This window comes from Lepidochelys kempii, chromosome 3 (assembly GCF_965140265.1).
Source record: "Lepidochelys kempii isolate rLepKem1 chromosome 3, rLepKem1.hap2, whole genome shotgun sequence".
Taxonomy (NCBI): domain Eukaryota; kingdom Metazoa; phylum Chordata; order Testudines; family Cheloniidae; genus Lepidochelys; species Lepidochelys kempii.
The window spans coordinates 185749772-185763811 of NC_133258.1; the positions used below are offsets into that span (position 1 = coordinate 185749772).

The 14040-nt window shown below is 50.0% G+C and overlaps 1 protein-coding gene across 9 annotated transcripts in view; it reads right to left on the reverse strand.

Moving 5' to 3' along the window:
- CCDC88A (coiled-coil domain containing 88A) overlaps positions 1-14040 on the reverse strand; it is a 359900-nt gene that overhangs the window by 154853 nt on the left and 191007 nt on the right. For all 9 annotated transcript variants that reach the window (XM_073339323.1, XM_073339320.1, XM_073339322.1 and 6 more), the window contains one exon: positions 2851-2932. In XM_073339323.1, coding sequence (XP_073195424.1) covers positions 2851-2932 — 82 coding nt within the window. The remainder of the gene's footprint in view (positions 1-2850; positions 2933-14040) is intronic.

Consider the following 14040-nt stretch of genomic DNA (forward strand, 5'->3'; position numbering starts at 1 on the left):
ACAGGGAGGAGGAAGAACAACTGGCAGAGTACTCTGGACCAATGACTCAAAACAGGCGCTCAGCAGATATCAAAGGAGGGTGCATTGAGCGCCCAGGTCCCAAGCTCCAGTGATTCCTCTTATGAAACCTATCCTGCTTCCTGGAATAGTCTCGCTGTCTTGGGGGAACGGGTTGGACAAAGTGGGGCTGTGGCTTATACGGCTGGTGCTGTTGTGCCCCATAATGGCATCTGTAAGTGGTTCCTCCTTGTCAGCATCCGAGGAAGGCTACCAAGCTGCTGAGAGCCGATCAACAGGAGATTAGCACCAATAACAGTCTGTAGCCAGCCCTCCGGCTGGGGCAGGCAGCAGGCACAGTAAGGCTCAGCCCTCTAGATGGGGCCGAGCAATATCAAGCAGTCAGGCTCAAGCACTCTGGGCAGGGCAGAGCAATGGCAGCCTATGACCCAACTCCTTGGCTGGGTAGACAGCAAAAAGTCAGGCTCAGGCCCTCTGGGCGGGGCAGAGCAAAAGCAGTCTATGACTCAGCTCCCTGGCTGGGCAGACAGCAAACAAATGCAGGCCATCCTGCCTAAGGTGAGTAGGCTACTACCCTCAGGGTGGTGTTAGCAGCAGTGGGTAGGGGGACCCAGGCCAGTGCTACTCCACTGGGTCCCACAGCGGTGGGAAATCCCGCCACTGGGTCATCAAAGGTTCTACTGAAACATGCTTACTGTAGATTCAGCAAACACAACCGGACTAATGTCTGGTTTCCCTGGGCTACTACTTACCCTTACTTGTGCCCTCAGGGTACTCGACAGCCAGCAGTTCCAGCAGCTCCTCCGGGTATTCACCGGGCGGCAGCTCCTCCAAGTACTCCCCCAGAAGCAGGAGTTGATACAGGTCAGTTCCTGATTCAGTGGCCAGCAGCAAGGCAGCAGTGTCTGACTCCTTCTCTGGCTCTCCCTCAACTGAGCTGCAGGCCCCACCTCTTATACTTCCTGTTCTGCCCCTCCGCTTCCAGCACAAGGGGCAGGCCTAGCCTGGCTCGGCCCACCAGGGGGCGGGGAGTGGTTCGTCCCTGTCAGCGTCACAGGGAGGCCACTCTGTCTCGCTACAGTGTCTCTGCGCCAATGGGGAGTACACCCCCAGTAACAGCAGGGTAGCCTTCAAATCTTCAAAAGAATGGAGGGTTTAATCTGTTTTGTCCAAGAATAGGGTTCAGCCATCAAACGGCAAGTCCTCAATTGTTTGCTGGACATCCAGCGCAATCCCTGAGATCTGGAGCCAAGAAACCCTCCTCATAGTAATAGCTTAAGTCATCACCCTGGCCAAGCGTCTGCCATATTGTGGTCAGATTATAAGGCCATCTTTGCCACTAAGGAGCCCTCAGCAACCAACTCCTGAAATTCATCCCGGGAGGTCTCAGGCAAATGCTCTTCAAACATAGCCATAACTGACTAATTAAGAAAGTCATATTTGGTCAGCAGGTCTTGCTGATTTGTAACCCCCAGCTGAAGGGACAACAAGATGTAGATCTGCCTTCCCTACCATGTATCAAGGGAGGGTCAGAAGCCCCCACACCATCCTGCATGCCGGAGTTGGTACCGAGCTGGCCTGCACTCTTAGAGGAGGCAGAAGAGTCACTCCAGGACCTGGAACATCCCCAGTTGGTTTTATGTAACCTCTTCCTTGGCACTGATGACAGAGAATTATTTCTGTGCCTCTCTGGAGGTGACCCAACCCCAGAACTAGGGGCAGCCAATCTACCTCCAAGCCCAAGGGTGATATGAGGCTTGAGGAAGGACTCAAGACCTGAGGAAGGCCTCTGTACCAGGTCAGGCATCATGGCCTTCTCAAGTAGGTGCTGCTTCAGGCAAAGGTGCCGCGCCACCTGAGTCCTCTTCTTGAACAAACAACAGATCGAGCAGCGTTCCTTCAGGTGGGCTTCACCAAGTCAAAGCAGGCAGTGCATACAGGGGTCACTGTTGGGCATTGCCCCACACGAACGGCAGTGCGTGAACCCTGCTAAGGGCATCACCGGGCGGGGGGGGGGCAGTACCATTAAAAATGACACTATACTAACTCTAAACTAATGAACGACTAATGATCAACTATATACGGAACAACTAGGCTAGAAAATACAAGTTCACGAGGTTGTGGAGCAATAACCACACAGAGCTCCAACTCCAGCTGATGGGTGGTAAGAAGGAATTGAGCCAGGGGAGGGGCGACAGCTATGAGGCACGAGCACTGCCCCTCTGTGGGTACTAGGCACAAGTCTCTGGCTCCAGTGCATGAGGCATGCACACACCTACTGGGAATACATGTCTGCATTTACTCAAAGATGAATCTCTTTTTGTACATTTGTCCATCTCTCTATGAATCACAATAGGAGGACCAAAGTTCTTCCACTTACGATAGTATCTATGAATGACCTGAAATATGGTTTTATATATAGGTGTACTGAAGAATAATTGAAAAGTGCCTTTTCACCCTTTGTTTATCAACAGACATACACAAAATAGAGAATTAAAAATGAAGGCTACTGGAGCTTTTCAAGATACGCCTCTGTACATTCACATTTGTGGGGTATTCTGGTGGTACAACATAGATGTGAGACTTTTGCACAGGCCACTCTTTGAAGACCCATTAATATATAATAAGTGATAATTTTTGCAATTAAGACAAACTGGATAAAGTCAATCAATTAATAAGTTATAAAAGTTCATTCATATTTATAGATGTGATATTAATGCAACAAAACAAAAATACTGCATAAGTTGAAAAATGAAAATAATACTGTTATGGAGATGGTCAAATTCTTAAAAGTTATGTTGACTTTGTATAATAGATGTCCAAGATACACACCTCCTGCTGCAGTCTCTTTAGCTCAGCCTCCAACTGTTCAAGTTCTTGTTTACAATCCAGCAACTGCTCAGTTTTTTCCTCCCTTGAAAAAACAAAAAATGTAATTAAAATAATATAGTACTATACCACTATACCACTGAATCATTGTCTTATTTGCCAATATTTAAATTACTGACAGTAGCTGGGCAACAATAACTACCTCTTGATATTACTCAAACTTTTCTTTATTTAATCCATAATTTCTGGGAGTTTTGCATTGCAAAACAAAAGCTACAGCAAATCAATGTATGTTATAGAGAACAAAATTTTTGAGGAATAAAGTATTACTAACCTGTTTCCTAATGGCTGTTTTTCACGATGTGTTGCATATGTCCATTCCACTGCAAGTGTGCGCGTACCCAGTGCACTGTTGGAGATTCTTTCATCAGTGGCACCTGTCAGGGCACTGCATGTGCCCACTGCTGCCTTGGACTGCTGTGCGATGGTATAAAGGGCAGAAATGCCCTCAATCCTCCACAGTTCCTTCTCACCAGACAGACTCCAATATAAAGGGAAAGGAGGGTGGGTCTTGGAATGGAGATGTGCAACACCTCCAAAAGAAAAAACTGGTACTAACCTTCCATAACTGTTCTTCAAGATGTGTTGCTTATGTTCATTTCATGTCAGGCGTGTGCGTACCATATGCACCGCTGCTGGAGATTATTCCCTTAGTGGTGTCCATAGGGGCCGGTCCTAGCGCTCCCGAAACCGTGCACTTATGAGCCGGTATAAGGGGCGCTGCCGGCCCCACACCCTTTCAGTTCCTTCTTGCCGGTAACTCTAACAGAGGGGAAGGAGGCCGGGTCATGGAATGGACTTGAGCAACACATTTCAAAGAACAACAGTTACAGAACATTAATAACCATTTTTTCTTCTTCAAGTGCTTGCTCATATCGATTCCATGCTAGGTGACTTCCAAGCAGTATCCCTGGTGGTGGACTCAGAGTTCATGGACATGTCGACTGGAACACTGCTCTCCCAAAAGTGACATCGTCAGAGCCTGCTGGGTGATGGCATAATGGGACGTGAAGGTATGAATTCATGACCATGTCGTGGCCCTGCAGATGTCCTGGATTGGAATCTGCCCGAGGAATGCTTCTGACAAAGCCTGGGCCCTTGTAGAATGGGCTGTAACAATGGCCGGAGGTGGAACTTTTGCCTGCTCATAGCACATCCTGATGCAGGCAGTTATTCAGGCTGAGATCCTCTGGGATGATACCAGCAAATCTTTCATCCTGTCCACCACCGCTATAAAGAGCCATGTTGTCTTGCGGAAGAGTTCAATATAGAAGGCTAGCACCCGCCTAACGTCTAAGGTATGCGGCCAATGTTCCTCATCCGATCTGTGAGACTACAGAAGCAAGACAGGCAGAAAAATGTCCTAGTTGTTATGGAACTGTGACACCACCATTGGCAGGAAGGACAGCTGGGGGCACAGTAGGACCTTGTCCTTGAAGAACACCATATAAGAGGGTTCTGAAGTTTGGGCTCTAATTTCAGAGACCCTTCTGGCCAATCTAATTGTCACTAGGAAGGCCATCTTCCATGAGAAGAGCAGCAGCAAACAAGATGCCAACAGTTCAAAGTGGGGGTTCTGTGAGCCTTGACAGTACCAGATTCAAGATTCAGACAGTACCAGATTCATGGGGGAATTGGGTCGCAAAACTGAGGGTACAGTTTTTCCAAGGCATTAAGGAACCTGACTGTTATCTCGTGCATGAAGACTGATTTACCTTGGACTGGAGGGTGGAACGCCGAGATGGCCGCAAGGTGGACCTTGACTGATGATAGGGTCAGACCCTGGTACTTCAGGTGGAGTGAATAATCCAAGATGGACTAGACGACTGAGAGGGGGAAAGACCCTGATCAGAGGCCCAACAAGTGAAGTGCTTCCACTTAGCAAAATAGGTCGCTCTGGTAGAGGGTTTCCCTCTACCCAGTAAGACTTGCTGGACCTGCTCCGAGCAGGCCCACTCCCAAGGGTTCAACCATGCAGCAGCCAAGCCATCAGATGCAGGGACAAAAGGTTTGGGTGAAGCAACTGACCTTGGTTCTGCGAGATCAAGTCCAGGCGTAGCGGGAGCTCTAGTGTGGCTGCTACCAAAAGGTCCAGAAGCATGCCGAACCAATCAAGATAAAGATCACAGAAGGGACAAGGCGAGGGTTAAGGACCCTGTGGACTAAGGGTGTTGGGTGGGAAGGTATACAGCAGTTCCACTGCCCACAAGAGCAGGGAGGCATCAGACACGGAGCCCTGGCCGAGACCATGCGTTGAGAAAAAATGCAGGAATCTCCTGTTCTGTCTGGAAGCAAAAAGGTCCCCCACTTCTGGAAGATGGAGTTGACAACCAACGGGTGTAGGGACCACTCAGGTGTGAGAAGAACCTGCTGAGGAGATCCACCAGTGCATTCCGGCCCCCAGGGAGATGTGACACCTTGAGGTGAACGGCGTGTTCCACACAAAAGTCTCACAATCGAAGAGCCTCCTGACACAGGGCTGAGGAGCGAGCTCATCCTTGCTTGCTGATGTAGAACATCGTGGCCATATTTTTTGTCAAGATCTGTACAGCTCTCCCTGACAGGTAGGGAAGGAATGCCTAGCAGGCCGAGAGTATCATCCTGAGTTCCCTGACATTTATGTGAAGAGAGATATCCTCCTGGGACCAGAGGCCCTGAGTACAGAGACTGCTGAGGTGGGCTCCCCACTTCAGGTCTTCATCATCTGAGACCAATGTCACTGACAGGTATGGGGCAGTGAAGGGGACTCGGTTCATCACCATTCACGGTTCTGACCAGCAAGTCAATGATGCCAGAACGCTCAATGGAATTGCGAGAAGCAAGTCCAAGTGGTGTCTGCTGGGGGAGTAAACTGATGCCAGCCACATCTACAGAGGTCTGAGATGCAGCCATGCATATTGCACCACCTAAGTACATACTGCCTTGTGGCCCAGCAGCCTGAGTCATGCCCAGGAGATCATAAGCAGATAGGCCTTGATGTGGGCGATGAGTTCTGACATCGGTTGGAACCAGGTCTCCGGCAGGTAGGCCCTGGCCTGAGTAGAGTTGAGCACTGCTCCTATAAACCCTATTTTCTGAACTGGGATCAGAGTTGATTTCTGCTCGTTCATAAGCAGACCCAGCTCTCGACACGTGGGCAGTACTATGCTGAAGTTGTAATGGACCTGAGCTTGTAAACCGCCTTTGACTAGCCAGTTGTCAAAATATGGATAGATCTACATGCCTCGACATCTCAGGTAAACTGCCACCGCAGCCATGCACTTTGTGAAAACCATTGGGGCTGACAAGAGACCGAAGGGGAATGCGGTGAATTGGTAGTGGCACAGTACCACCATGAACCGGAGGAATCTCCTGTGCCCACGGAAGATTGAGATGTGGAAATAAGCGTCTTTTAAATCAAGGGTGGCATACCAGTCTCCCGGATCCAGGGCAGGGATGATGGAGGCCAGAGAGACCATGCAGACCTTCAACGTTTTAAAATATTTGTTGAGTCGACGCAGGTCTAGGATGGGCCTGATGCCCCCTTCGGCCTTTGGGATTAGGAAATACAAGGAGTAAAAACCCCTTCCTCCTCAGATCTCAAGCAACTTCCTCTATAGCCCCCCACACGCAGGAGGGATTCCACCTCCTGGACGAGGAGCTGCTCGTGAGAAGGGTCCCTGAAGAGGGACGGGGTTGGGAGGTGCAACGGGGAGGATGGATGAAAACTGCCACAGTCTGAGGTTATTCAGGACTATGCAGTACGGAAAGGAAACAAGTGATCCAATACCAAAAGAGGGTGTGGATCCTGGGTCAAGTCTGGTACGCTGTCCTCAGGCACACTCTCAAAAGGCCTACCTCAAGCAACCGGGGTATCTTCCTGAGCCCAACTGGGGAATCAAAGACGACTGAGTGGGCTATCAGCACTTATATCCTCTCCCTTTTTCTCTCATAGGGCTTGTGCCTGGGATGACCCGAGAACCGGAGAGGCGGCTGCGACCGGACTGTCTTCTGGAGGCCAGAGTCGTGTACAGGCCCAAAAAGTGCAGAGCAGCCTAAAGTCCTTCAGGCCATGCAACTTAGCTCTAGTCTACACTACGAGTTTAGGTCAGATTTAGCAGCGTTAGATCGGTTTAGCCCTGCACCCGTCCATACTACAAAGCCATTTTTTCTGACTTTAAGGGCTCTTAAAACTGGTTTCTGTGCTCCTTCCCGACGAGTGGATTAGCACTGAAATTGACCTTGCTGGGTCGAATTTGGGGTAGTGTAGATGCAATTTGACGGTATTGGCCTCTGGGAGCTATCCCAGAGTGCTCGACTGTGACCGCTCTGGACAGCACTCTCAACTCAGATGCACTGGCCAGGTAGACAGGAAAAGCCCTGCAAACTTTTGAATTTTATTTCCTGTTGGGCCAATGTGGTGAGCTCATCAGCAGAGGTGACCATGGAGTCCCAGAATTGCAAAAGAGCTCCAGCATGGACCGAAAGGGAGGTACTGGATCTGATCGCTGTATGGAGAGAAGAATCCGTGCTATCAGAACTCCATTCCAAAAGACGAAATGCCAAAATATTTGAAAAAATCTCCAAGGGCATGAAGGACAGAGACTATCATAGGGACCCGCAGCAGTGGCGAGTGAAACTTAAGAAGCTCAGGCAAGCGTACCAAAAAACCCAAGCGGAAAATGCCCACTCGGGGTCAGAGCCCCAGACATGCTGCTTCTATGATGAGCTGCATGCAATTCTAGGTGGTGCCCCTACCACTGCCCCACCCCTGTATGTGGACTCCTGCAAGGGGGGAGTCTCACGCAACAGGGATGAGGATTTGGGGGACGAGGAAGGTGATGAGGAGGGGAAGGTTGAAGATCGCAAACACCAGGCAAGCCGAGAAAATGTTCTCCCTGACAGCCAGGAACTGTTTATCACCTTGGATCCTCCCAACCCGGGCTCCCGGATCTTGAAGGCAGAGAAGACAGCTCTGGTGAGCGTACCTTTGTAAATATAATACACGGTTTAAAAGCAAGCATGTTTAATGATTAATTTGCCCTGAAGACTTGGGATGCATTCGCAGCCAGTACAGCTACTGGAAAAGTCTGTTAACATGTATGGGGATGGAGCGGAAATCCTCCAGGGACATCTCAATGAAGCTCTCCTGGATGCACTCCCAAAGCCTTTGCAAAAGTTTCTGGGGAGGGCAGCCTTATTGCATCCTCCATGGTAGGACACTTTACCACAGCAGGCCAGCAGCACGTAGTCTGGAATCACTGCACAACAAAGCATGGCAGCGTATGGTCCCGGTGTTTGTTGGCATTCAAGCAACATCCGTTCTTTATCTCCCCGTGTTATCCTCAGGAGAGTGACGTCATTCATGGTCATCTGGTTGAAATAGGGGAATTTTATTAAGGGGACATTCAGAGGAGGCTGTTCCTGCTGGGCTGTTTGCCTGTGGCTGAACAGAAATCATCCCCGCTGTTAGCCAAGCGGTCTGGGAAGGGGTGAAGCGATCATCCCAGAGAATTAGCAGGGAGGGGGTTAGTTGGGTTTGTGCTGCGCGTTAACACAAAAACCGCAGCCCCTCCTTTTAAATACCAACCCACTTTAAAGGGCCAACCCAACAGGTGCTTGGTATGTGAAATCAGGGTGCTGCTGTTTGAAACCATTCCCACATGTCAGGAAGGTTAAAGAAGCCAAAAGACTGTGACTTACCATGTCTGCCTGCAAGCCAAATTCTGTTGCCCGCCAGCCCTGCATGTGTGATCTCTCACACCATACCGGCAGGCCATCAATATAAGAGGCAAAATGCGACCTTCTAAAGGTATGTAATGTTAACAGCTTGGTTCACCGTGAAAGAGTCTACCCATTGTTCTCTAAAATGTCTCTTTTTAAAGACTAATCTCCCTTTTTCCCTCCCGCAGCTGCAAATGTTTCAACACTCCCCCTATCATCTCCGTCGCAGAAGCTATCAAAGATTAGAAGCCGAAAAAACCGCACTTCTGATGAAATGTTCTCTGAGCTTATGCAGGCCTCCCACACTGAAAGAGTCCAGCACAATGCGCTGAGGGAGACAATGTCAGAGTCCAGGAAAGCACAAAATGAACGCGAGGACAGGAGGAACGAGCGAGAGGAGAGGTGGCGTCAGCGTGATCAGAGGAGGCAGGATACAATGGTGAGGCTACTGGAGGATCAAACTGATATGCTCCAGTGTATGGTTGAGGTGCAGAAAAGGCAGCAGGAGCACAGACGGCCGCTGCAGCCCCTGTGTAATCAACTGCTCTCCTCCCCAAGTTCCATACCACCCAGACGCCAAAGAATGCGGTGGGGGGGCCTCCAGGCACCCAATCACTCCACACCAGAGGACTGCCCAAGCAACAGAAAGCTGGCATTCAATAAGTTTTGAACTGTAGTGTGGCCTTGTCCTTCCATCCTCCCCTCATCCACCACCCCTCCTGGGCTACCTTGGCAGTTATCCCCACATTTGTGTGATGAATTAATAAAGAATGCATGAATTTGAAACAACAATGACTTTATTGCCTCTGCAAGTGGTGATCAAAGGGGGGAGGGGAGGATGGTTGGCTTGCAGGGAAGTAGAATGAACCAAGGGGGTGGACTTTCATCAAGAAACAAACAGAAATTTCACACCATGGCCTGGCAAGTCATGAAACTGGTTTTCAAAGCAGGGCGCGCTGCGCATCAGAGAAGCTGTGCTCTTCTAATCGCTCTGGTGTCTAGTTGCGCGTAATCAGCAGCCAGGCGATTTGCCTCAACCTCCCACCCCGCCATAAATGTCTCCCCCTTACGCTCACAGACATTGTGGAGCACACAGCAAGCAGTAATAACAATGGGAATATTGATTTTGCTGAGGTCTAACAGAGTCAGTAAACTGTGCCAGCGCACTTATAAACATCCAAATGCACATTCTACCACCATTCTGCACTTGCTCAGCCTATAGGTGAACAGCTCCTGACTACTGTCCAGGGTGCCTGTGTATGGCTTCATGAGCCATGGCATTAAGGGGTAGGCTAGGTCCCCAAGGATACATATAGGCATTTCAACATCCTCAACAGTTATTTTCTGGTCTGGGAATAAAGTCCCTTCCTGCAGCCGTTCCCACAGACCAGAGTTCCTAAAGATGCGAGCATCATGTACCTTTCCCGGCCATCCCACGTTGATGTTGGTGAAACGTCCCTTGTGATCCACCAGTGCTTGCAGCACCATTGAAAAGTACCCCTTTCGGTTTATGTACTGGCTGCCTTGGTGATCCGGTCCCAAGATAGGGATATGCGTTCCATCTATCGCCCCACCACAGTTAGGGAATCCTATTGCAGCAAAGCCCTCCACTATGAGCTGCACATTTCCCAGAGTCACTACCCTTCATAGCAGCAGCTCAGTGATTGTGTTGGCTACTTGGATCACAGCAGCCCCCACAGTAGATTTGCCCACTCCAAATTGATTCCCAGCTGACCAGCAGCTGTCTGGTGTTGCAAGCTTCCAGAGGGCTATCGCCACTCGCTTGTGAACTGTCAGGGCTGCTCTCATCTTGGTATTCTGGCGCTTCAGGGCAGGGGAAAGCAAGTCACAAAGTTCCATGAAAGTGCCCTTACGCATACGAAGGTTTTCCAGCCATTGGGAATCGTCCCAGACCTGCAACACTATTCGGTCCCACCAGTCTGTGCTTGTTTCCCAGGCCCAGAATCGGCGCTCCATGGCATGAGCCTGCCCCATTGCCACCAGGATAGCCAAACTGTCGGGGCCCGTACTTTGAGAGAAGTCTGTGTCCATGTCCTCATCACTCTCCTCACTGCGCTGCCGTCGCCTACTCGCCTGCTTTTGCAGGTTCTGGTTCTGCATATACTGCATGATAATGCGCGTGGTATTTAGAGAGGTCACAACTGCCGCGGTGATCTGAGCGGGCTCCATGCTTGCTGTGGTATGGCATAAGCAGGAGAGCAGAGTGACAGAGAGTGGATGACGATGCTGACAGCAATATGGCACCTTCACGGAAAAAGGTGCGAAACGATTGTCGGCCATTGCTTTCACGGGGGGAGGGAGAGGTAGGCTGGCAGCAGACCGTGCTGCTGGCTGGGAGAGCAGCCTGAGGCAGAATGGCCCCCTCAAGGATTGAACTCACAACCCTGGGTTTAGCAGGCTCAAACCACTGAGCTATCCCGCTGCCAATATTCAAGGCACGTCTGAATCTCCATTAGACAAAACTTAAAGAAGAGAATGACCTGAGTCACTCCCATTTATGTGCAGGCACCCCTGACAGACTTTACCGAGCAGGCTCCATGCTTGCGTGGTATGGTGTCTGCATGGGTAACCCATGAAAAATGGCGCGAAACGATTGTCTGCCGTTGCTTTCACAGAGGGAGGGAGGAAATGGGGGCCTGACAACATGTACCCAGAATCATCCATGACAATGTTTTTTGCCCCATCAAGCATTGGGATCTCAACCCAGAATTCCAATGGGTGGCGGAGACTGCGGGAACTGTGGGATAGCTACCCACAGTGCAACACTCCGGAAGTCGACGCTAACCTCCGTACTGTGGATGCACTCTGCCGACTTAATGGTCTTAATGGTCTTAAGTGGGGACACACACAATCGACTGTATAAAATCCCTTTCTAAAAATTCGACTTCTATAAATTCAACCTCATTTCGTAGTGTAGACATACCCTTCATGTCTGTCTGCTCCGAGACCAAGGGGAGGTCTTGGACTCACTGCTGCACCTCGTGAGAGACCTGATGATTGCAGCCACAAACTGTGACACACAGACACCGCCCACGCCATTGAGCCTGGCTGCTGAATCAGCCACATCTAAGGCAGCCTGAAGCGAGGCTCTGGGCACTGACTTGCCTTCCTCCAGGATGGCCAAGAATTCCTGCCTTGACTCCTGAGGCAGGGAGTCTTTAAACTTGGCCATCGAGTCCCAAATATTAAAATCATATCTCCACAGCAATGCCTGCTGGTTGGAGAAACAAAGTTTTAGGCTGGCTGTCTAATACACCTTTCTCCTAAACAAATCGAGCCTCTCTGCATCCTTATTTTTAGGGGTCACACTTGCTTGTGAGGAGAAGTCCTAATCAAATTCGCAAGGTAGCCTGGGAGGGGTGGGTGAGGAGGGAAAAACTGCAGGGGGGGGGGTGGATGAGGGGAGGCAGGAAAGACAAGGCCACACTACAGTTCAAAACTTATTGAATGCCAGCCTTCTGTTACTTGGGCAATCCTTTGGGGTGGAGTGGCTGGGTGCCTGTAGCCTCCCCACCCACGTTCTTGGGTGTCTGGGTCAGGAGGATATGGAACTTGGGGAGGAGGGCAGGCGTTTATACATGGGCTGCAGCGGCAGTCTGTGCTCCTGCTGCCTTTCCTGCAGCTCCACCAGATGCCTGAGCATGTCAGTTTGCTCCCCCATTAGCCTCAGCATTGCATCCTGCCTCCTCTCATTGCGCTCCTCCCTCCTCTCATCGTGTTCATTTAATGCTTTCCTGGACTCTGCCATTGTTTGCCTCCATGCATTCTGAGGAGCTCTTTCAGTGCGGGAGGACTGCATGAGCTCTGAGAACATTTCATCGTGAGTGCGGTTTTTTCGCCTTCTAATCTGCCCTAGCCTCTTGGATGGACATGATAGGGGAGCGTAGGAACATTTGCAGCTGCGGAACGAAAAAAAAGGGAGAGTCGTATGTAAAAAGATACATTTTAGAGAACAAAGGAAAGACTATTTCACACTGAATCAAGCGATTCACATTACATAGCACATGTGCTTTTGGTACAAGGTCGCATTTTGCCTCTTATATTGAGTGTTTGCTAGTTTGGTGTGAGACATCACACACGCTCGGTTGGGCAACAGAATTCGGCTTGGTAGGGCAAAGGGTTTCGTCTTCTTCAACCTTCATAACATGTGGGAACAGTTTCAAACAGCAGTGCCCTCCTTTCCCATACCAAGCAAAGCCTGCTGGGAAGATCCCTGTCAGCCAAACGCAAACAGCTCAGTATGAACGGACCTCCCCGCACCGTGTGGCTAACAGCAGGGATGATTTCTTTTCAGCCAAAGGCAAACAGCCGAGCAGCAATGGGCACCTCCGCATGTCCCCTTAAACAAATTTGCCGTATTTCAACCAGGTGACCATGAATGATATCACTCTCCTGAGGATAGCACAGAGAGTACCTCCAGGAGAGCTTCATGGAGATGTCCCTGGAGGATTTCCACTCCTTCCCAAGATGTGTTAAAAGACTTTTCCAGTAGCTATACTGGCTGCAAATGCATCCCAAGTCTTCAGGGCAAATTAATCATTAAACACGCTTGCTTTTAAACCGTGTATTATATTTACAAAGGTACACTCACCAGAGGTGCCTTCTCCAGCTTCATGGTCTGGAAGCCCACCTTGAGAGGGTATTGGCTCCAGGGTGATGAACAGTTCCTGGCTGCCGGAGAAAAGGGATTCTCCTCTTGCCTGCTGTGTGCTATCCTCAACCTCCTCCTCCTCATCCACAAAATCCTCATCCCTGTTGCGTGAGACTCTCCCATTGCAGGAGTCCACGGACAGTGGTGGGGAAGTGGTAGGGGCTCCCCCTAGAATTGCATGCAGCTCATCATAGAAGCGGCATATATAGGGCTCTGACCCAGAGCAACCATTTGCATCGTTTGTTTTTTGGTAGGCTTGCCTAAGCTCCTTAACTTTCACGTGGCACTGCTGTGTGTCCCTTTTGTAGCCTCTGTCCATCATGCCCTTGGAGATTTTGGCAAATATATTGGCATTTTGTCTTTTGGAATGGAGTTCTGCCTGCACGGATTCTTCTCCCCATACAGAGATCAGATCCAGTACCTCTCATTCGGTCCATGCTGGAGCTCTTTTGCAATTCTGGGACGCCATGGTCACCTGCGCTGATGAGCTCTGCATGGTCACCTCTGCTGATGAGCTTGCCACGCTGGCCAAACAGAAAATGAAATTCAAAAGTTCCTGGGGCTTTTCCTGTCTACTTGGCCAGTGCATCTGACTTGAAAATGGTGTCCAGAGCGGCCACAATGGAGCACTCTGGGATAGCTCCCGGAGGTCAATACCATAGAATTACGTCCAAACTACCCCAAATTCGACCCAGCGAGGTCGATTTTAGCGCTACTTCCTTCGCCGGGGAGGAGTACAGAAATCAATTTTAAGAGCC